The sequence below is a fragment of the Myodes glareolus genome, chromosome 1 (assembly GCF_982192425.1).
Source record: "Myodes glareolus chromosome 1, mMyoGla1.1, whole genome shotgun sequence".
NCBI classification, from domain to species: domain Eukaryota; kingdom Metazoa; phylum Chordata; class Mammalia; order Rodentia; family Cricetidae; genus Myodes; species Myodes glareolus.
Window position 1 is genome coordinate 6,167,710 of NC_142026.1, and position 23,305 is coordinate 6,191,014.

The 23,305-nt window shown below is 43.2% G+C and overlaps 1 protein-coding gene across 3 annotated transcripts in view; it reads left to right on the plus strand.

The window, feature by feature from the left end:
- Positions 1-23,305, plus strand: part of Adam23 (ADAM metallopeptidase domain 23) — a 159,811-nt gene that overhangs the window by 21,195 nt on the left and 115,311 nt on the right. For all 3 annotated transcript variants that reach the window (XM_085699157.2, XM_048459345.3, XM_085699154.2), the window contains exon 3: positions 11,649-11,725. In XM_085699157.2, the coding sequence (XP_085555283.2) occupies positions 11,649-11,725 (77 nt within the window). The remainder of the gene's footprint in view (positions 1-11,648; positions 11,726-23,305) is intronic.

Here is a 23,305-nt window from a genome sequence, read left to right on the forward strand (position 1 = left end):
AGATGTGGGAGCCATCTTCAAGCCAATGACATTGAGAAATCAGGGAGTTTCATCCTCTGAGAGGATATTGCCTCAGTTGTGGAGAGACAGCTGAGTAGCCTCCGAACGCAGGCGCCATTATGACTCCATTCCCTCTCATTTCTAGTTGCTTACTTGTTTTCTTTTGAGTCACCAAATGACATTTCAAAGGATAATAAGAAGCTGTCACTTCGGGAGGAAAGAAAGTCATTTTAAACATCCTTTAAAAGAGATTGAAATCTTGGGCCGTGTACATAGTTTCATTATTGCTTTCTTTATTAATTTTTGAAGAATGTGTGTGAGCTCTTGTGACAGATTTAAACCAGGGCTTTAATTTTGAGGAGTTTCTATGGGGATAAAAATTTAAAACTCCATACTCCTCAGGTGGCTTACTCTACCTGTGGAAAGAACTGAACTTTGTCTTTTTCTTTACCATTTACTTTCTGTTTTAGCTAAAGGACTTTGTTAATGGTTGCAAAGGGGCTTTGAAGAGAAGGTTAAATGAATTTGTGTAAAGGCAATGTGCTAGAAGAATCTAAATCCACATAGTTCCTGCATAAAAAACAAGGATTCTTAACTAAGGGTTGTTTTGGCTCTTATAGATCATTGGGCAATGCCAAGAAATATTTTCTGAGGCTCAGATGCTGGGATCATCTGTGGGTAGAGGCCGGGGTGCTGCCAACATGTTGTGTAGATAGTCTCCCCATCCCCAATCAAAGAAACATGGAGTTCAAGTTGCCAGGTGTGCTGAGGCTGAGAGAGACCTTGCAAACCTGTGAACTAGGAAACAGAACTGTCACCAACACTACTTTCTATAGGATATCTGTTTGCATACTGAGCCAGCAAATGTAGTCTTTGGTCACCTTCATGTAAATCCTGGAACTTTCTTATATATTTTGTAAATTTTTGACTTTGTAGGGAACTGGCTGATTTAGTGTTCATTGAAACAGAAGGCAGAAAGAATATGCTGCTGTCTTCATTTAAATGTCATCTCTTTTCTTGTGTGTGAGAAAAGTATTACATTTATTATAAGCTATATTTTAGAAAATTAATGTTCTCTAAGTAGTTTTTATTTTTGGCTATTAATCAAATATTGATTAATTTGTGATATTCACAAAAAATTTCTTTTCTCTTTCATGTGTTGGTTTAAGTAGCAGTGTGTGTGTTTGTGTGTGTATGTGTATAAGAGACAGAAGAGGGGGAGGGGAGGGAGAGATTGAGAAAAGTCGGGAAGGAGGCAGACAGACACAAAGACACTGGAGATGAGAGGACAGTTTTTGGTTTTCCCCTTTCACTGTGGCTTTGAAGACTGAACTCAGACTTTCCCACTGAGCAATCTTACCAGCTCCACAATCCAAACCATGGTCACTAAATCAGAAGAGAACTTGAGAAAATGACATTACTTAGTAGAATGTGATATATATCTTAATTTCCGTCGTTTAAGAACAGGTCTTTGAGATGGAAGGGAAGCTGTAGACAATAAAATCAGTAAGAATGACTTTCAGAATTCCCAAAGGGCTGTGACAATACATATCAAACAGCAATGACACATTTGAAATATTAAGAATGACGAGAGTGTAGCTTCTAAAATAGGGAGATTCACTTTCACCAATGCACAGGTAAACTTCGCATTGTTCCCTAAGAACACGTGACCTACACAGCCACAAAGTGACCTCTGTACTCTGGAAGAGAGCTAACATGTACTGACCATTGTGGTGAATGCTTTTGTGCTTAATACTTTATTTTTGAGGGGAGGAATTTTACAGTATATACTGTCTCTTGGGATACAAAATGTCACTTAATCATTATGCTTGAAATGTTGTTTTTAACCCCCCTAAGTAGAGTTGCTTCATGTTGACCTGTGTAGTTTTCCATTTAACTTTGCTTTTTACTCAAACCTTAGGTCTGTCATAGAGTATGTGTTCTGTTGAATTTACTTCCTCCTTCAGATATTTCATTTTTTTAAGATTTATTTTTTGTGTATGAGTGTTTTGCCTTCATGTATGGCTTTTGTAAAGCACATGTGTGCCTGGTGTCTGCAGAGGTCAGAAGAGGGCAATGGATGCCCCTGGAAATGGAGTTACAGATGCAGGAGCAGCACTCCATGAGCTTTTATTATAATTTTTGAGAATATCATATAGCTACATCATTTCCCCCTTCTGTCCACCCTCCAACCTCTCCATGTACCCCTACCTTGTTCTCTTTAAATTTCATAAACCTTTTTTCCTTAATTATTGTTACGTGTGTGTATTATTAAATATTTAAGTACGTCCTGCTTAGCCCAGATAATGAAGCTGGAATGCATGTGTTTTTAGGACTGAGTACTTGGTATTGGAAAACTGATTAATGTGCTCTTCCCTGCGCCCCAAGGTCTTTTACTGGAACTGTTTTGTATCTCCAAAGTTCATTGGTATGTTCATTAATTCTTATGCTGGATCAGTGACTTATTTGTCCATTTCTTCTTAATTTTCTTAGTCCATTGGTAAACATCCACTAGCATCAAGGGTGGGGACCATGTATTTCCTTCTCCACAAGGAGATTTTATGCCTGTAACAGATATAAAATGGCTGAAAAACCTGGCCAACTTCCCTAAATCAGGAAATTTCCTGTTCTTTTTGATTACTCAGACCAATGTGCTTTCTCTTTCAGTTGTGTTGCTCATAACTCACGGAGCAGTGTCCTTGACTGCTACCAGAACCCAGTGACTTCCTGTCATCTCCACTGCTCACCCAGGTCCAACACCCACCTGGATTACTGCAGCAACCTCAGTTTGGACCCTTTGCTTCCTTTTGTCACTTGACATCTTTAGTCCAATGCTAGCAAGTACCTTTGAGTGAACTGCTAGACTGGAGACCCTATTGGGACTTACTGACTGTTCATTCAGAGCACAAGACCAGAATATCAGCCTTGCTGATAAGCTCTCACACAACTAACCTTTATTATGTCTCAAACTCACTGCTTCAGCTGCTGCCTTCTCCTGCTCCACATCACCCACACCCAGCTTTCTGCTCTTCTCTGACGTAACCAGCATGCCCTGCGTTAGGGCTTTCACAACTAGCTCTTTCTTCTGCCTGGGATTCTCATTTGCTAGGTATGCACATAAAGAAAACTTTAAAATAGGATAACGTGGAGCCTCTTAGGCAGGAAACAGGCTCCAGTGTTATTAATGTTAAAGAAGTTTAGGGCTGGAGAGATGGCTCAGAGTTTAAGAGCACTGGCTGCTTTTCCAGAAGTCCTGAGTTCAATTCCCAACAGCCATCACAACCATCTATAATGAGATCTCGTGACCTCTTCTGGTCGTAGTCATGCACGCAGACAGAAGACTGGATATATAATAAATGCCCCCTCCACTTTGATTTTAAAAGGAAGTCTAGAGACACCTACCTGCAGCTTTGTAAAGTGGGGAAGTCCATCTTTCGCACATCTTCTAGTTTGAAAGTTACTCTTTCTCCCCAAAGGGGCAGGAAGAATACCATCAATGATTGTAGTCAAGACCAGAATTCATAGCAGGGCAGAAGCAACGCTAGCTGAACCTTAGAAAGTTCAGAGAACTCCATAATCTACGAGTTCCTATAGACAAAAAAGAGAGACTACCCCAGTGTTAGGCAGCTTGTCACATGAGTCTTGGGAAAAGTAGTCAAGGAAAGTCAAGGTTTCTTAGGAATAATGTTGTTAAAGAGTGCACATTTAGGGAGAACGCTGAGCAGTCTCCTAAGCAGAGCCTGAGGAATCCATGCAAAAAGGAACAAGAGACTGTGATGTGATCTGGCCAGAGTCACTGGGATGAGTGGTTATAGACAGTGAACCCAGGTTCTTTGGAAGAGCAACTAGTGCTCTTAACCCCTGAGCCATCCCTCCAGCCTAACTGGGAAGAATGGTATGGGGACCATCAGCAACATGTTTAAAGAAGAAGCATGTTTTCTAACTTGTAGTGTTAGACCCATGTGCTTAGCCCCCCCCCTTAGTTATTTGTCTTCATTGTTTTTTCCTGAGGGAGAACTTGAAATGAATATTTGGCTCTATACTGTATCATTTATGGTTTCCAAGATACTCAGGCCAAGTGTGTAATAACTGGACCCTAATTCTCATTTTGCATCTCAGATTAAGTCTTACCAAAGCCTTATGTGGCCATCACAAGTTAAAGCACCATCTGTCCTGGAGAGATATTGAAATGGAAAGAAGTTGACTGAGTTGCAGTCACCATTCCAGGGAGCAAGCAGCAGGCTGGGTTGTCATCAGGCGCTCACTGCAGGAAGCTGGTTTTCAGGATGGTCCTACTGTTATGTAAGCAACTCTGAGGAAAATGGCAGTGAGTCACCGACAACAAGCATGAGGCTTGATTTATTTCCTTTCCAAATTTTCTTGTATCTCATCCTCCCTCTCCACCCTTTTTCCCACCCCTATCATTTTTCTTCCTCTCCTCTGCTTCCTTCTCCCCCCTCATTATTCTCCTTCAGGACTGGGGACTAGGGCATCATGCTTTCTGGGCAAACACTCCATCACTGAGCCATGCCCCGGCCTCACTATTCTTCTCTTTCATTGAAATTACTTAGTGGGTGTTTAGTCATTTTGTCCAGAGAGACAGAATATGTTCTTGCTTTAGGACAAAAGAGTTGGGGAGGAAGACCCATTTGGAGTTGTGCAGTTTGGTGATGTAGGAATTGATGAGAAGAAGGAAGACGGTGAGTCATACCTCAGCTACTAGATTAATGCATCCCATTAAATGTTACCATTCAGGAAGGCAGCAGAAAGAAACTGCTTCCATGGCAACTGTTGTCATAGCTGGATTCTTACTCGTCTTTCACAAACTACATGAATACAAAGAATACAGCTGCTGTGACACTGGCAGTGCTTTACTGGTCTTTGAATAAATTGCTCCGGAGGCCTGTGATTTCGCCTGTTTTGTTGGCATTGTACGTTGAATATACAGGAGAGTAATTATCAAAGGTTAGAGTTTAGAAAATATTTAATGCAAATGTCCAAAGGTGTTTTGTCAGTGATGTATTCACATCACCTCAGGGCTGCTAGACAATCACCAGGAGAAAATTTCCTTGGTCCCTTTATCTCACCTCATAATATTAAAGATGTCTTCTTTTCTTTGACTCGTCTTTAGAGTCTACAAAGAAAATATCAGTGCACACGAGTCCCTGCTTATTTATTGGAATGCCTGCGTGGGTCACCACTGTCTGATGCTTCTCTTCCTCTTTTGTTCACCTATTTTCTGTATCAGACTTTAAGGGTACCTCGGGGTGAAGGACGATGAGAAAAGGAAGTAGATGAAACCGGAGTCTCTTAATAGATGGCTAATTTGAAATGGAGTTCTTGCAGGAAGGTTGCCAGAGGTCTCGTGGATCTATCAGCCCACGCTTCCCTTTCTCTCTGTCATCAGATTCAGTAATTGAATGCTGGCTAGGTTTCTTTCAGACTCCATGTTCCCTCTTTCTTGGTGAGGATGGCATAGAGAAGGAAGTCAGGCAGTGACCTCTTCTTTCATTAGGAGACGCTGCTCTGTGGTGTGGGCTGCCCGTGCTTGACTGATGCACCGGTCCCATTTCAGTAAAATCCTCCAAAGGACATGGCTTCAGCCTTCTAGTTTCTGCCAAAGATAGATTGGTTAACAAAATGCATTAGCATTTTTTGGGGTTTGTACATTTATCACTTTTATTGATGTCATGGCATGCCTTCTGATGCATTGCCAAGTTTGACTATCACCACAATCTAAACTGCAGTTTAATGCTCCAGAATGGAAGACAGTCTGTGTTTTGCTTTAAAAGTGTGTTTCTGATATGTCTATTCATTAGCAAACATTAGAAACACTTGATAATTTCCTCCTACTGGGTCCCCGAGCTATCTGAGCTCCGCTAATCTTCACATCTGAGACTCTCCCACAAGCAATTGTCACTTGTTTCCATTCTCCAAAATTCCCCCTCAGATTCTAATATACTTGTCCAAACCCCAAATTTGGTGATTAATCATGCTTATATGTCCCACGATGATAAATAGTTTTTGTTATTATTTAATCAATACATTGTATTTTGCACTCACTTGTTTTTCATTTCATGTCCCAGAAGGTTGTGTTCTTAAATGTGAATCTCAGTTTCTCTATAGCCCCACATCTTCCACAGTAGCTCATACAAAGTAGGTTTGCTACTCAAATTTGTTAGTGGGTTAACGCAATGCTGTGCATTAGAACACAGAAGAAGAACACACGAATATATTCTTTTCCACGGACTACCTATTTAAATGTGACTTGGCAGGAATTGTTCAGCAAATTACTTTAATTTGTAAAACTGCCTTCGTGAAACGTGTGCAGCTGTTTCACTTTGTAGGGAAATGATTCATATTGTTTCAGAGACACAGCACTTGAACAAGGTCAACGCATAATCTATAATGGTAGTGAGTAATAAAAATATAACATTCAAATTTTGCAGCATATAAATGCACATTGGAATTTGCTAGAAGGTAAGCAGATATATTGGGAGGGAACTCTGAGGAGAACTGACATTTCTACCCTTTCTAAAATGTTAATATATTCTCCTGTTTCTCTCTTTCTCAGTCCACATTGCTCTTCTCTAAATGATTAAGCCGTTTCAATGTAATCAACGATCAAAATTGTAAACAATTTTCTAGTAAGTTTCTGTTACATTATGACCTAATTTAATACTCAAACACATCTTTGTGGTACACTATTGTTATTTATATTTTAATAGCTAGAAACCATTGAGGCTTGAAGATTTAAGGACTTCTGCCATGGACTTGGCACTTCTTGCTGAACTGAAGCTAATATCTTGCACTCCTTTGATGTACAACCTTGGACAGGAATCTCACTTAACCTTCTATTCCTTAATTTTTTCCTTCCTTTTTTCCTTTTATAAGCAGTATGAACATCTGTCCTGTCAATTTTTTGGGCATTCTGGACAGATATGACGGTGCTCTGGAATGATTAAAACCCAAGGAGATGAATATACCACTTAAATTTATTTTTATTTTCAAATTTTGCCTGTATATGTGTGTGAATGTGAGTGCAATGTCTGAGGAGGCCAGAGTTGACTGTCCTGGAGTTACAAGGGGTGCGAGCTGTCTGCTGAGGGTGCCGGGACCTGAACTCAAGTCCTCTGTGAGTACAGCCAGCGCTCCTACTGCAAAGTCATCTCTCTAACCCTTCATAAGTCGCTTTTAATGTTTCCTCTATTACTTGAGTCATAGTCTTCATAAATAGCAGATCATAGTTAAGAGAAAACCACTTCCAGATTGCCCTCTGCTTCCCGAGCTCAGTAGAGAAGAGCATGTACACAGAGATAGAGAGGCGTGAGGACCGACACCACAGACTTTCCGTTCTGCAACCTTTTCACATTTTACTGAAGTCTGAAGTTAGGTTTTGTAAGTGGGAAAGTGTAGCGTTCTAGTGATAGGTACACCCTAGAAAGCCCAACTCCCACAAAAGGCAGTGGGAGATGTTATTTCATGACAGTGTGCGCATGTTCAAATGACCGTTTTTGGTTGTTTTTTTTTTTAAAACTTATAGGTGGATATGTAGTTCTATTCATTTTAATGTCTATTAACTACCTTTGAAAATGTCTCAAGAACAGCTCACCGTGTCTCTTCACGTATGCAGTGTGCCTGATACAAGCTGCCTGCTTTATGTTACGGCATTGTGTGATGATAAAGCATACTGTGGCAGCTGCCCTAGGATAGAGTGGTCTTCTACGTTGCTTAATAGGGGTAGCATTAGGTGCCGTCTACTAGAAGGAAGGAAGGAAGGAAGGAAGGAAGGAAGGAAGGAAGGAAGGAAGGAAGGAAGGAAGGAAGGAAGAAGTCAGAAGAACAGAAGAGTACTTTAAAGACTTGCGGATTGTCTCTAGCGAAGGAGATCTGTATATATATAATTACTGTTAGTTGTTTTTGTTTATGAAGCTCCTGCAATTTCCCTGGACCAGATTCTTAGTCCCAAGCAAAGTACTGAAGTGCTGAGACAACAGCTGTTTCCAGTCCTTCAGGGTGGCTGTTCTGAGCCCAGTGACACACTCCTTCTTGTGAAATGATGCTTCTCGCCTGGAAAACTCTGTGGCCTTCCCCAGTGCTGTTACGGAGAATGTCCTTATACAAACAAGACTGTTTAACAGACGTCTTGAAGGACAAAACAGCTGACCTCGTGTGGGGTTTGCCAGTTTTCTCGGAAGTAGTCTGAAAAGCTCGTTTCATACAAGCCTCTCCGTATCGTCCCTTGCTTTGTATTTTCAGCGACATGTAGTGTCTTGTCGATTCGAAGCTCACGTTAGAGCGATCAGAAGTGGTCTTACACAAACCCTACTCCTTCTTCTATTTGTCTACCTTCCTACCACTTGGAAGGCATGTGTGTGTGCTGTGTTTGTGTGTGTATAAATATATAGATATATGTATGCATTTAGGTGTGTAAATAAAAATATGATCTACGCATGATTTCTAGGCCGGAATTCAGGCCACCCTCAGGTCCGCAGTGAGTTTGAGCCTCACCTGATTATGTAAGAATCTGCCTCAAAGCTGGGCATGGTGGCCCAAGCCTTTAATCCCAGCGCTTGGGGAGGCAGAGGCCGGCAGGTGTCCGACGTCCAGGCCAGCTTTGGATACAGAAGGAGTTCCAAGACAGCCACGGAGAAACCTTGTTTTTGAAAAACAAGCAAACAAATAACCGCCCCCCCCCTCAAAACCAAACCAAACCAAAAGCAAAACATCACCCTAATATAACTTGTCTCAAAAGTAAGAAAGATATGCACACGTAGTAGTGAAGGACTCACTTGGCCTGATTATAATGTATATTACAAATTTAAAAATTGTAAAACTGTATAATTTTGCTAATAAAATCTTATAAATTGGAATACAATAACTGAGTTCAGCAATTAAAATCTGTTTAAGTGTGGTGTCAAGAATAATGTGAGGATGACAGAAGGGTAGGGAAAGAAGCCCCCGCCAGGGGCTTAGCTTGTGGAATCTGTACTGTGTGGACCATTGCATTATGAAGAGCGGTGGGAAGGAAAACAGAATGTAAGACAAATGTATTTTTCAAAATGGACACAACTCTTTTAAGTAAATTTACAGTTTTGTTTTGATAGTATGAGCAGGGAATTCAATATGTGGAAGAGACATATTTTTATAAAAAACATGCTGCCTCCTTGTTAGAAATGAAGTAAGTTAAATTGTTAAAACACCTCTGTAGATGAAGATAACGAGCCATGTTTTCTCCCTGTGGGAAACAGGCACATAGAGCTGGTGTGGCTGAGTACCTCAGCCCTGCTAAAGAGTGGCGGATTCATGTATTTGGAGAAGGAAGATGGTGGCCGTGTGACCTGCTGAGTGAACGCGAGGAGTGAGTGAGCTTCCTGAGGAAAGGTGGCTGCGTGGCTCCGCGTGCACGTTTGTCATCCTAAGTCACTGAGCGTGTCACATAAAGCCTACAGGGCACACATATTGTTTTAAAGATGCAGGAAAATTCTTTATTCCCACATTCATGTTTTGGATCCTATTTTTGTGAGTACGTCTTTGTTCCCCTCATAGGTGGATTCTTATTTTACCTTTTGACGTTTTCCAGGGAGCACTTTGTCGGGGAAGTTGCTCCACAGTTGCTGGCTGATGCTACTCAGAGAGTGGCTCAGCCTCAGTAGTGGCTGCTGTCTCTGAGGTATCCATAGGCGCGGGGCTTTGAGCCTCCAGGGAGGGCAAAAGGCGAACCCAGTGTTATTGGCTAAGTCTCGTATTGGATTCTGTGACACTGAAGCCTGTTGTGCTGACTTGGGATAAACTTAGCAAAAATCAAGTTGTGTAAGTTCAAGCCATTGCACAAAACGGGTTTGCTGTGTTTCTGTGTTTATTACCAGACTGCCCTCTAGCTTTCTTTCTTTCTGGGTTGATACCAGGCTGATAGCAGAAGGTTTGGAGCTTACGGATCAGCTTGCTTAAGTCAGATTGCCACAGTAAACATTTCTCTGCCATGTAATATTTTTTATGAGGAAAATATAAAGCTTAAGTACTTATATTCTCAGGAAATAAGTGTTAGATTTTTAGACAAGCTTTTGGAAACCGTAGCTGAAAAGTCTTATCTTGTTTATTCATCTTTATAAATGTCTTCAAACAAAAATTGATGGTATAAGATATAAAATGAATTCATGTAAAGAACCTGCAGTTTGTACTGGCTGTGTAGAGGATCCACTGCAGGTGACAGAGACCTCACTTGACAAGACGGGAACTTTTTATTTTTATGTTTTGGTTCAGGAACCTCGGACTTGTGTGAAGATCTTACTCTATGTGGTTTGGACTTTGGGATGCAGGTTGATGGTGTTAGGGTAGCACAAACCACTTATTGGTTTTGCTCAAAATTTAGTATGTGTTAATTGCCTTTAAAATTATATTTACTGATTTTATTGAGTAGCTGGCGGTTGTGATGGACTGAATTAAAAACCATGGTTTTATTGATGGTCTTTTTTATGGCTGCAGCACGACAGTAGCCTTGACAATAAATGTTTGGTGAATTTTGAATTGGAAGGTTTGGATGGTTTTGAGGAAGGGTCATTAATCTGTAATCGTTTGCAAGATGCCTGTGATATGTGTCGTGGTGTTTGCTGTCCTTGTAGGGGATGGAAGGAAGCAAACACCCCACAGACAGAGGAGGGGGAAAACAAAGTGCCCTGCAGCTCTGAGGACCAGAGTTTATACCTGGAGTGTGTATGATGGAGGGCAGTCGGGATGCCTTTGAAGGATGGGGAGCATTTGATGAATAATAATGTCAAAGAGAGCTGAGAGAAGCCTGGATTGGCAGTGGGGGAGCTGGGAATATACAGTCCTTGGAGAGAAAGTCTGGTGTGTTTAAGTTGACCTCCAGTTACCAGGCAGAGCATTTCTTTGATACTCCCTCTACCTTAGGAATGGGTCTAAATTGGTGTGGTTATCACATGTAGCCTTCTCTCTCTCCTCTCTCTCTCTCTCTCTCTCTCTCTCTCTCTCTCTCTCTCTAACTTGATAGGATAGGGTAAGTGTAGCTTTATGTTGGGTAATACTTTTTGACAGCTCTTCATTGATTTGTTAATTTACATTATTCAGGAAACTTCTTTGGCCTATGCTAGTCTTTTAACACCTGCTAAATATGATTCTGGTTTAGGTGGGATTATTGTTGGTTTCTGGATTAAGGCATTGTTTGTAAATCTGTGACTTTTAAAGGGGGGATGTAAATGTAATCTTCCTGGGGGGCTGTAGTCCAAGTGCTCTCAGATGTCACAGTCTGCAGGCACATCATAGAGGAAGTTCCTCTTCCGCGGAAGGGCAGAGTGCTGGCAGGGACTCTCGTTCGGATGTGCAGCGAGCTTCATTTGGAGCACAGAATAGTCCAGAGTCCAACCTCAATTAGAGTTCTGCTCAGTTTATCATGTTCGCTTTGGAAGTCCAGCAGGACATGCTGCTGATTCTTGCCTCGGCGGGTTTGTTTTGGGGAATCTTTTATTAGCTCTTTGCTGCTTACTTATGTAGGTCTTCCAGGAGGATCAAGATGGTGCACCTAATCCTTTAAAGAAATTTTATGATACATAAAGATGCATTAAAATGTCTACATAAAAAATGCTGGTCCTGTAAACATCTTTTAAGTTTCCTCCTCTTTTTGCATTTAGGCTGTCCACCTGGCCCAGGCAAGCTTCCAGATTGAAGCCTTTGGCTCCAAGTTCATTCTTGATCTCATACTGAACAAGTAAGTACACAGCAAAGCCTCTGAGGAAGCAGGGATAGGAAAGCTTCATTTCTAAGATTCACCACAACAGTGTCTGTGCTGAAGCAACTGATGTTTTTGAGTTGATTATGTGGCAAAGAAAACTTGAAGAAGGGTGAGAAGTTTGATTAGTAACTGTATCCTTATTTCCTTTTCCTGAAGAAAGTCATTTAACATGTTATGTGTCCCAAATGGAGAATTTATACATTAGGATTTTAGTAACTTTTATTGAGCTGTTGATAATTTGATACTTTCATACATAGAGAAAGAACTTTCCAGTTACTGTAACCTCCCCTGTCACAACAGTGTCCTTCCCACCTCAGATACCCACCCGTTTGCTCTTCAAGTTTTCTTTCCACGTTTATATCTTATTTTCTTTTTCTGAGGCCCACTAAGTTTAAGCAGAATTGTCTATGTTATTGTGGGGTTTGAAACTATCCATTGGAGTCTAGTGGACTTATCAGTTGATATATAACCCAAGACAATTATTACCCCTCCCCCAGAATCCATTAAGATAGCCAGTAATTCAGTAAGGAGAGGTAGGGCCCTGTGCCCCTCTCTGATTAACTGTTGATGGGCCCAATCTCATCATATTATGGTTTTAAATGGAATAAATATTTGAAGTATTCCTAGTTAATTAAATGCTAACTGTAGTAATCAGTATATAAGAAGCATAATAAACTACTGACTGAAGCATAATTAGACTTCAGTCTAGAAATTTCTTCCATTTTCCTTTTTATAATGCACCACATGACTTATGTAGGAAGACGACAGTAAGCAATGACTCACAAGTGTCTATTTTGAGAAGGCTCTTTGCTTCAGGATTCACACTAATGTAGATTCTTTGAAACTTTGTACTGATGAAAATTTACCACATTGTCTTTGTTTGTTTATTAATTATATCGATATTTAAATGCTTTTTCCCAAGTCAGAACAGTTTATACAGGTGCTCTTGCCTTATCCAAGACTAAAGAGATCACATCGAACTGATACCAAGCCTTTGGGGAAGGTGCCTTCCTGTGGGACTCTTTTCAGTTGCAGAAATGCTAGACAGGATTTTCAGCTCTCATCAGTAGTTTAAACAGTACTACCTATTATAAGAAACTGTTAATTAATGCTACCGGACACTGTAATGCAGGTGACCACAGTCAAGATCAGTGGAACTGCAGAAGGCTATCAAATTTCTTGTCTGCCAAATTCTGTCAGCTCTGCAGAAAAAAAAGTGCAGAGTAAGCTTGGATGCTCCTTACTCAAGTGTTATTGCAGTTTTAAGTCAGAATGAGTCAGCAGAACTCAGAATTTCTGTGTTAAAGATATTGCAGGTTTTCGTCTTTGGTTGAATTCCAGTTCACCATGCTCTGTCAGCAGAGTGCCTGCAGAAAGGATGGGCTTGCCAAGTCTTAGGCTATGCTGAGGACCAAGATGTGGCTAATTTTAGTTTGCCTCAGCTCTCTGAAGCGGAGGTTAAAATCGGTACTGCAGTACTGCTCTGCTTGCTTACCACTGTACCACCAATGGATTGTACCAACTGCTTTGGATTCTTAATATTAACATATCATGACCCCAATGGAACCTTCCAGTCAAAGAAGCGAGCCTGAGAAAGGGTGATATGGGATATCCCAGAGCACTTAGAGTTATAGAGGCAGACCAGAAAAGACTTATTACCATTTAACATGAAAGGAATCAGATTGGATACCTCTTGTGGATATCCTTGTTTGAGGAGTTGGGTCTAGGTGGGGGTTGGTTGATAGAGATATAAAATAACTTTAGAAGAGTGTGAAGTTCACTGTGCTAACGGCTAAAATGGAGTGCTTTGGGAGTGGGGTCAAACCCAAGAGGTTTACTCCTCCGTGAGTGCAATGCCAGGAAGTACAACCAGCGAAGGAAGAGTTATTACTTGCAGCCAATAAGGACAGTGCAGGGGGTAAAGATAGCTTACCCCAAAGCAGTGTCTCTTTGCACACAGAAGGCCAGGGATTTCATTCTGAAGACTCATGCATATTCATATTGGGGAGAGTTGTCAGCACATGTACACTCTTGAGCATTTCTGATCATGTGAATAAACTTCTTCATAAACCATATGTGCAAAAATGGTGGATGGGAGCATCCAGAGAATATAACTTCTCATATAATGAACAAAGTTTGCTCTGGACAACTGGGTTAAACCGGTGCCGTATCTGCCTGTGGTAAGTACATACAATAGGAAAGGATGGCAGTAGACATTTAAAGGGACAGCATCTTATTTTGCATGCAGCTAAGTTTCAGGTGTGCAGCTAGCCATCTCACCAAGAGAGGCAGCTCTTTAGGCTGAACGAGTGTGGAAATTCATCTTAGAAGGGACGCTGTTGGACACCTATCTTGTTAGACAGGCCATCATCAGCAAGGAGAGCATTGGGAATGGAGAGGAAGAGGGAGACAGAGAAGATGGAGAAGGGCATCCAGGCATAGAAAGGTCTCAGATTTGGGGGTTCAGAGTAGATGGTCTTTTGGGATGAGATATTTATTAGAGGAAGCATGAACACTATAAACAAACAGGTGGGTGTCGTGGATTCTGAAGAGATTTAAGACCTGCCAGGCTAACAGGTCCCTTCTTATAGGTCTGAGATGTGGACAGGTCCCATGCTGTGAAGTGGATGATTAGCCTACAGTCAGTGCTTGCAATCAGGTCGTTTCTGAGTCCCAGGAGAATTGGGCAAGGTTAAGTTCTTTAGTTACCATGTGTTTATCATACAGGATGGTCACATTACCCCGATTGTTAAATGTGCTTGCTAAAAGTCTTTTGGGGGAAGTGAGGATTACAGACACACAGACAGCACGATAGGGTGTCCATCATTTCTTTTACAGCAGCTAAGAGGGTAGATAGAGAGAGAGGTCTAGTCCCAGTTTAACAGATCTGTGATTGTGTATGCTAAGAAGATAGGGTCACATAATGTTGTGCATGAAGGGAGAGTTGTTGAGTTTTTCGTAAGTTACAAGAGTGAGGCAGAGGGATACAGTCCTGGAGATCTAAGCCCAGGATAGCTCAGCTTGCAGGGGCCTGGAACCCAGGTCCAGATGCTCATGGCATGGGAAAAAGCAGTATTTGGGATATGAGTATTGAGGACAGTGAGAGGCATATTCAGTGGTGGAAGAATGGAAAATAGGGAGCTTTGCTCACAAACTAGTCTTTGAGTTCCAGTTGAAGAGTTGTGATGTACTATACCAAGGGAGCCTGAGCTCTGGGACCAGGAATCCACCTGAGAAGAGGTGAGAGCTTTCAGGGCTGACCTCTTCAGACCCCTTTCAAAGTCTGATATTCTTGATGTGGAGCTGAAGGAGGAGAGAGATTGGGTGGCTAGATCAAATTAGAATGTTAGGGAAATGACAAATCATTTCTCATTGGTCAGTTTGTCTGTTTGCAGAGCTGAGTATCAGCTCCAAAGGTTAAGACAGAAGGAGGAGGAGAAGCAGGAGGAGCAGGAGGAGGAGCAGCAGGAGGAGGAGGAGAAGGAGGAGCAGCAGGAGGAGGAGCAGGAGGAGGAGGAGCAGCAGGAGGAGGAGCAGGAGGAGGAGCAGGAGGAGCAGCAGGAGGAGGAGCAGGAGGAGCAGCAGGAGGAGGAGCAGCAGGAGGAGAAGCAGGAGGAGGAGCAGGAGGAGCAGCAGGAGGAGGAGCAGGAGGAGCAGCAGGAGGAGGAGGAGCAGCAGGAGGAGGAGCAGGAGGAGGAGCAGGAGGAGCAGCAGGAGGAGGAGCAGGAGGAGCAGCAGGAGGAGGAGCAGCAGGAGGAGAAGCAGGAGGAGGAGGAGGAGGAGCAGCAGGAGGAGGAGCAGGAGGAGCAGCAGGAGGAGCAGCAGCAGGAGGAGGAGCAGCAGGAGGAGGAGGAGCAGCAGGAGGAGGAGCAGGAGGAGCAGCAGGAGGAGGAGCATCAGGAGGAGGAGCATCAGGAGGAGGAGGAGCAGCAGGAGGAGGAGGAGCAGCAGGAGGAGCAGCAGCAGGAGGAGGAGCAGCAGGAGGAGGAGGAGCAGCAGGAGGAGGAGCAGGAGGAGCAGCAGGAGGAGGAGCATCAGGAGGAGGAGCATCAGGAGGAGGAGGAGCAGCAGGAGGAGGAGGAGCAGCAGGAGGAGCAGGAATGAAGAGAAAGATGCCAAGCCTTTCAGTCACTTTCAGTCACCTAAGAAACATATACAGGTCCCAGTGGAGAGTTCACAGCCTTAAAGTTTCTTAAAAAGTAACCCAGGGACCATTGCTGTTATGGTCCACATAACAGAGATGGCATCCATGGCAGATCTATGGAGATTAATAATGAGTCACTCAACTGTCTGACGCCCAAAATTAGTGATCTCCATGTTGACCAAAAGCAAGTGAAGCTTGAGTGTTTAAATTTTTTTTCTTTGATAAGAAACTCTTGGACAATGCAGTATTTGTGCTCAAGTGCTTAGGAGCCATTCCCAAGGCTGTAAAAAGTCAAGGGCCATAGGCAGACGTCTTATTCTCAGGTGGTGCTAAGAAGCAGGCTGGGGGAGTGCCCTGCTAAGACGTCTTCAGTTGGTCAGAATCACTAGACTTTGTTTGATGGGGGTGGGGATGGCAACGCAGGAAAACAGCTACAGAAGTGTCTGGACTGGACAGTTTGTGTCTAGAGGGTGGCTGCATGAAACCGCAGCTGAGAAATGGGAGCTGGCGAGAGTCACCTTGCGAGTCACTTCCATATAACGACAAATATGTCCTTAAAGGAAGAAGGAGAGGGACTTAGGCTGGAGGTGGGGAGAGGAACCAGGGAAGGAGAAGACAAGAGACTGGGACACAGGAGGAGAATCCGCAGAATAGCGATGTTGACGGTTTCAGAACTGAAAGATCGGCTTCGCATTGCTATGTGCAGCTGAGTGCTCTGGAGAGTGAAGAAGCAAGGAGCGTCCTTTGGATTTTCCCGTTGATTTGTCACTGGTGGTGGGAAGAGAGCCGTTTGAGTGAAGCTGGGGTTGTGGTGGGGAGGGGTCACAGGGTAAGGGATGAATGAGGAAACACAACTTGGAGACAGCAAATAGCCACTGGATGATCAGCCGGGAGAAAGAGTCAGAACGCATCAGGATTACCGTGATGATGGAATGAGTTGATTAACAGGAAGATGGCGCTGGTGAGGGAGGGGTTAATGACACAGAAGTGATAGTCTATGGAGCAGATACTTGGATATCATTCTCCGTTGCATTGAAAATGTGCTGTGATTCATGTGGCATGCTTTCTGTTGCCCTATAGCTGCTCACCAGTCACTGATTTAGAAAATAACAGAACTTGCAGATGATTGGATTTTTGGATGCTTATATTTCCAAGTCAAGCGATGGGTCCAAGTCTCCCAGCATGCTTTCCTGTTTATTTAAAGGATCATAGCTGTAATGTCAGCACTTGGGGTAGCAGAGGTAGGAGGACACCCTGCATGTTCAAAGCCAGTCTGATAAGCTCTAGACCAGCTAGGGCGACATAGGAAGACCTTGGAATGAAATAAATGCCTGCCCACTACTGGCCTATACATAGGACAGAGAAAAAAGGATTCTCACTGTGTACCAGTGTTCACACATTCTAGGTTGTTAACCAGGCAGGGACATTCTGGTGAGAGTCTGCTTGAAACCGTAGGAACTCAAAAGTAGGTGACTGTAACCTAAAACGGGAGCTACAGGTACGGAACTTGGAGAGTAAGAAGGTTGCTTTATCAATAACCAGGTGAGCTGAGAGAAGTGACTCTGATTGGACCAGGTGGGCAATGCTGAAAGCTGCGGTGGACTAGCAGGAATGGGAGAAGAAAGCTGGTGTGGGCTTCAGAGTAGCACACAAGCCCCATGGCAGCATTCTCCTGTGCGTAGGGCATCACCCTGACTGGTGGTCACATTCCTCTTTTCCTGCGGGTGCAGTGTGGGTTCACAATGAGACGATGTGCAGGGGAATGGTGCACGAACACGAGGATGCACATGACTCCAGCAGGCTCAGGGTCTCTGCGTGGATGGGGATGGCCCCAGCAAAGAGCTGAGTGAGTAGAAAAGGCAGGACTTAGAAAAAAAAAATAGTGTCACTATGCTGTATCCAGGAAGGTAGTTTTGGATTTGTTGAGATTTTTGGTTGAATTTTCTGGGACGCAGGAGTGTTCAAGATGAATATCTAGAAAACGCAGATTTACAGAAACATATGCACACAGTAATTTGCTCATTAAAGGCAGTTCATGCTGTACTCTTGAGAGAAGAAAACAGCCATGCTAAAATAGTTTGCGTTAGGTTAAATAAGGAACCCGACTTTCATGCTGACTGACATAGTTAATTCATCCTCCAGCTAGTCAGCACATTGAGCATCTAGTTTGTAGGGATGCTGTGCTGAGCAGCATGGGGAATTCAAAGTGAGAGGTTCTCCCCCCTTTCCTAGAGCCCACAGTTAAAAAAAAAGAAAAGAATCCAAGATAGAGAAATGAAGTTAATGTGTGCGCGGATGCTATTAAAACATGATGGATAGGGGAAGGACACACCAGTTGATTGTCCAACACCAAATGGTCAACCCGGAGAGCATGAATACAAGTAACATTATACAGATTGTATACAGGTTGTATTTAGGAACACACACACACACACATAACAACAGTTAAAGAAAAAGAGGTCATAAATTTGAAAGAGAGCAAGGGAGTGAGTATATGGAAGGTTTGGAGGAAGAAAGGGGGGAAACAATGTAATTATAATCTCAAGAATTAAAAAAAACTCAAGTGTGATATACATATATATATATATATATATATATATATATATATATATATATATATCGATTAAACTCATGATGGAGCATGACTGTGACACCTCGGTGCTGAGAGCAGGTCCTCCGTGAGTGGGACTGACTGACTCTTAGAAGGTGCTGCTTAGAGCAGGGATCCCTGCTACAGGTGAGGCGAGGCTGGGGAGAAAAGTCTACTAACCCCTACTAACCCGAGGAAGCTTGCTTTCTACACCAACTGAAGGCCGTCCCCTGGAGGACCTCAGGGGCTCTGCACTCTCAGATCCCGCCTGGCAGTTACCTAATGGAGATCAGCAACTGCCCAGACAGTTGTTGGCTGCAGGCTGCTTCTGGGGAAGTCACTCTTCACTTCTTCCTCCCAGGTAGAGCAAGCACTCTTAGGCCGTTCTCAGGTATTCTGCCACTGTGAACTGTGTGGTGAGTGTTCAGGACGCACTAGGCTCCTCCCCAAACAGCTGAGAATTTCAAAGGATGCCTTCTACACACTAACTCCTGGGGTTGAGGGTGGAATGCTAAGGCTGGTGAGCCCCTTCCTTAGAGACATGTGAAGTCACAAAACAGCAGACCTTTTTGGGCTGTTCTTCATTCGAAAGGGGGCGTTCAGGTTTGTTCTGATTAATGTAGTTTTTAATTCTGCAGATTTTGAGGCTTGTACTTCGTTTTGATTTAGAAGAAGGAGCATGTAAAGAAGAAACAGGCTTCCTACCTCGCTTTGCTTTTGTGAATGAATAGGACCGATACGATTGGTCGAGAACTAGAGGTAGCAGCCAGCAGACTGACCTGTTCCCAGCCCCAGGCTGTAGTGTTGTCCGGGTCTTGAATTCTGGGCTTGTTGACTCCTGGTCTAAGATGGCCGCTTTGTGTTAGTGCCCCTTCCTCTCCTTTCTCTCAGCACGTTAGTTTCACTGCTGACTTCCTCTGTCACCTTTGAGAGAGCTCAGGAAGTTTGGAATCTAGACTTTCCACCTCAGCCCAGTGGCTGAGGTCACCAGCGGATACACTCTCGGGGCTTTAGCATGTAGAAGTTAGAGTAGTCGGTGTTTACAGTGTACGGAATCCGTGTCAGGATGTTGTGCCTTTAGATGTTGCTACTTAGGGCAAATGTTTTCTTTCCTAAGATCAAGGGGTCAGCAGAAGGAGACTTCTGTGTTATACTAACAAGGGTCAGACTATCAACTAGGCCCTTTACCCACACTGCATTTAAACTCCTTTCACACCCTTTATAGCTGATATGTTCATCTCCTCTGCTGCTGGGCAGTCTGAGACCTGGTGAGTCCCTGCAGCTTGGAATTCCAGCCTGACTGTCTGACGGAGCCTCTTCTACGACTGTCCCATGGTTACAGCGCTGAGCGGTTAATCTCCTAGTGAGCCAGGCATGGTTCTCATGATTTCAGATGTTCATGTTGACGGAGGAGAAAAGAACAAAACAATCTTGATCGGCTTTTAACAATATAAAGCACACGCACAAGGCTCCAGCGGCTTTTAAAACAGCCCCATGCATGGTGCTTGGCCTCTGTCACGAACTGACTTCTGTCTCTCGCCTATAAACTAAAATGCAAAAGCAATGCAGAATCTTCGTGAACTTCAGTGCTGAAGTAGCTGAGGTTGAAGCAAGGTCTTTTAGAAGGTAATCAGTCAAAACACAGTCTTTTGAGGAGCCCCAAATTCAGTGTGACAGGTTCCCTCATAAGAACAAGAAATCTGAGAGGCCATGACAAAGGTCAGGAGACGGTGATGAGGCAGGCAGGGCTGCAGAGTTTCATCAACCCTTCTGACATCTTGTTCTTGGGTTCCCAAGACTGCGGAGGTAATTTTTTTTGTTCATTTGTGTAAGCTACCGTCCTGACACTTGACCTGTGGTTCCTCAGTCTACAGACCCATCTGATTCACGTCAGCCCGGGATGCAGCGGCAGTGCTGTTGGCAGTAAGGGGATCTGTTTGCCTCTGCTTAGCTGACTGCATTTTCACGCGCTGTCCTGAGTCTGGACTCTTTCACAGTTACATATTTTAGGAAGACTTGAACTATTTTGGTGAATTCAGAAAAAAAAGTTTCTGTAATAGTAGGGAATCTTAAGAAGCAGTTTCCAGGGATGTTAATCCTGACTGGACGCTGCCACATGTGATGTGATACAGATTAATTGCATGCTCACTGCCTGGAATCGCTATGGAAAGCTTTCTCCTGTTAGGGGGAAGGGGTTGCTACGGGTTTTCGCCTCTTTAGACCTGCTTTTCTGTTTAGTTCTGAACATTTTGATTCCAGAAGTCCAGGTTGCTCTGATGTTTGCCATGTTTTCTCTGACCAGATAAGAACTTAGCAGGTCTTGGGGCTGGAGAGATGGCTCAGTGGTTAAGAGCACTGACTGCTCTTCCAGAGGACCTGGGTTCAATTCCCAGCACCCACATGGCAGCTTACAATTGCCTGTAACTCTACCTCCAGGGATCTGACTCCCTTGCACGGCATACATGCAGACAAAATACCAATGCACATAAAGTAAAAATAAATAAATCATAAAATAATAACTTTTTTTTTTTTTTAAAAAAAAAGAGAACTTAGCAAGTTTCACTCTGGACATTTCTGTCTGGAGAGCTAAGCCTGTGTTGGATGCTTTAGATATTATGTGCTTCTGTGGAGTCATCGTTGTGTTGTTGGGTCGGATCCAGTCACTGTGAAAAAACTTTAAATTAAGAAAAGTACTCCCCAAATATTAGCAGGCTCCAGTTCTAGTTATTTATAGTGTTTATCCCATCTATTTAAAAATGGTCTAAGAATAACTTTCACAATTAACACACCAACAGCAGCGACATGTCTTTAATCCCTGCACTCAGCGAGGCCATACGAAGCAGATCTCTGTGAGTTTGGGGCAAGCCTGATCTATATAGAGAGATCCATGCTAGCCAGAGTTGCATGATCGAGAGACCCTGTCTCCAAAAAACAACAAAACCCCACAATCCAAACATAGGCATTTCTCTCCCCACCCCTCTGTTGGGATTCCCAGGCTTGAACCAGGGCTTTGTGCGTTTAAGTCAAGTGCTGTTCCTCCAGTCTGTGTATTGATTCTTGATTTCCACAGCAGACAAGACAGACAGACAGATTAGCTAATGCTTGCCTTCTGCTTAAAGTAAGAAGCCATTCGGTCCCAGTTCTTGCTGTCTGTTGACAACATTTGTCAGGGATGAATAATCAAGGCCAGGAAGACCAGAATTGCCACAGGAGCTAGCTTTAGAGTGGCTTTGAACAGAGAACCTGGTGCCTACCGCGGAGAAGAAACATGACAGCCAAGAATTCATATCAGAATCAAAAGAATCTAATTGCCGGTGCAATCTCTGGGCACTTGTTATTCAACACAGGATATAAAATACAAACCCAGGGAACCAGGAAGCTATTTCTTGATTTCTAGATAAAGGGAGACCCCATGCAGGCAACCAGCCTGCCATGAAATACGGCCAAATAAATCAGGACTTTATTCTTCCTTCAGAGCCCATACTGGTTTCATACGTAAAGATTCTAGCGGGGTTAGTCATGACGAAGCAGCTGAGAGCCCAGAGGGTCTGGGCGAGTAGCCATTGGGGATGAACTCATTGCAGAAGTTACTGAAGCTAGATCTTAATTTTCTGACAATTGGTTGAGAAAAGCAATATCTTGGATTGTATAATTTTCACTGTCTGATAAGAGTTCGTCTGTCTGTCTACAGATAAAATTATTTTCCTGCTAAGGAAATATTTCCCTTTGGTCTGGTACAGTGAGACATTTATCAGCATTATGGTTAATAGGGATAACCATCATTTTGCAAAGGAACAGCAATAATACTTAAATGGGCTTCTCATTTTAACCTTCTGTATGAACTAAGTACCTAAAGTTCTCTCTAACCTCATTGAAATGACCAATAAATAATGTTTCTTGTGTGTCTGCTAACTGCCAGACGGTGTTAAGATTGAGAGAGAGGGCTTTTCTCCCCATGATGCTTACAGGGTGGTGGGGGGAAAAGGTAAGTCCACGGGAACTTAATAAAAGTCCTCCAAGTGCTCTAGTAAAGAATGCAGGATGCTTTTACTCACGTAGGAAGGCCATGAGTTACATTAAGTGTAGGAGCGGATACAGAGCTTGATCTTCATGGAAATCAGTGTTTCAAATTACACCTGAAGCTTATTTTTAGGAGTTGTCCAGGTAGAGATTTGAAAGTGGAGACCTGGAGGTTTGGAGTAAGAGAAAACGGAGGCCAAGGAGATGAGCAAACATACAGAGACTGCTAATGGAAGTGTTAGCAGAAGCCCAGCACTTTCCGATATCAAAGCCTCCAAGAGTTGAGACATCACCTAAGTTCACGTACAAAGGTATTTCAGAATACCACAAAATATTGCAGAACAATGGAAATTTCTTCCTGTGGTTCTGGTGTTGGAGAAGTCCTAGTCCGAGGGACAAGAAGATTTGAATCTGGTGAACACACCTGCTTCGGGATGTCACCGCACCCCAAGGGTAGGAGGACAAAGTGTGTCCTCACAACTGGGGAAGAGAGGGAGGTTGAGGCAGTTCTCTGAAAGCCTGTCTTGTAAGAGCACTAATCCCATCTCATGTGAGCAGAGCCCTCACGGCCTTGTCGTTGTCCCAGTGTCCACCTCTTCACGCCATCACCTGAAGGCTAACTTCCGGTTGGAGGACACATGGCAGGTATGTTTGAAAAGCCCTATAGATGAACCGTAGAGAAATGAAACAATATGGAGCTTCTCATGTCAGTTTGTTTTTATAATTCTTATTTCACACATAAATCTGCCCTAAACAATGATTTATTAAACTTTCCTCTTGATTCTGTATGGACTTATATAAA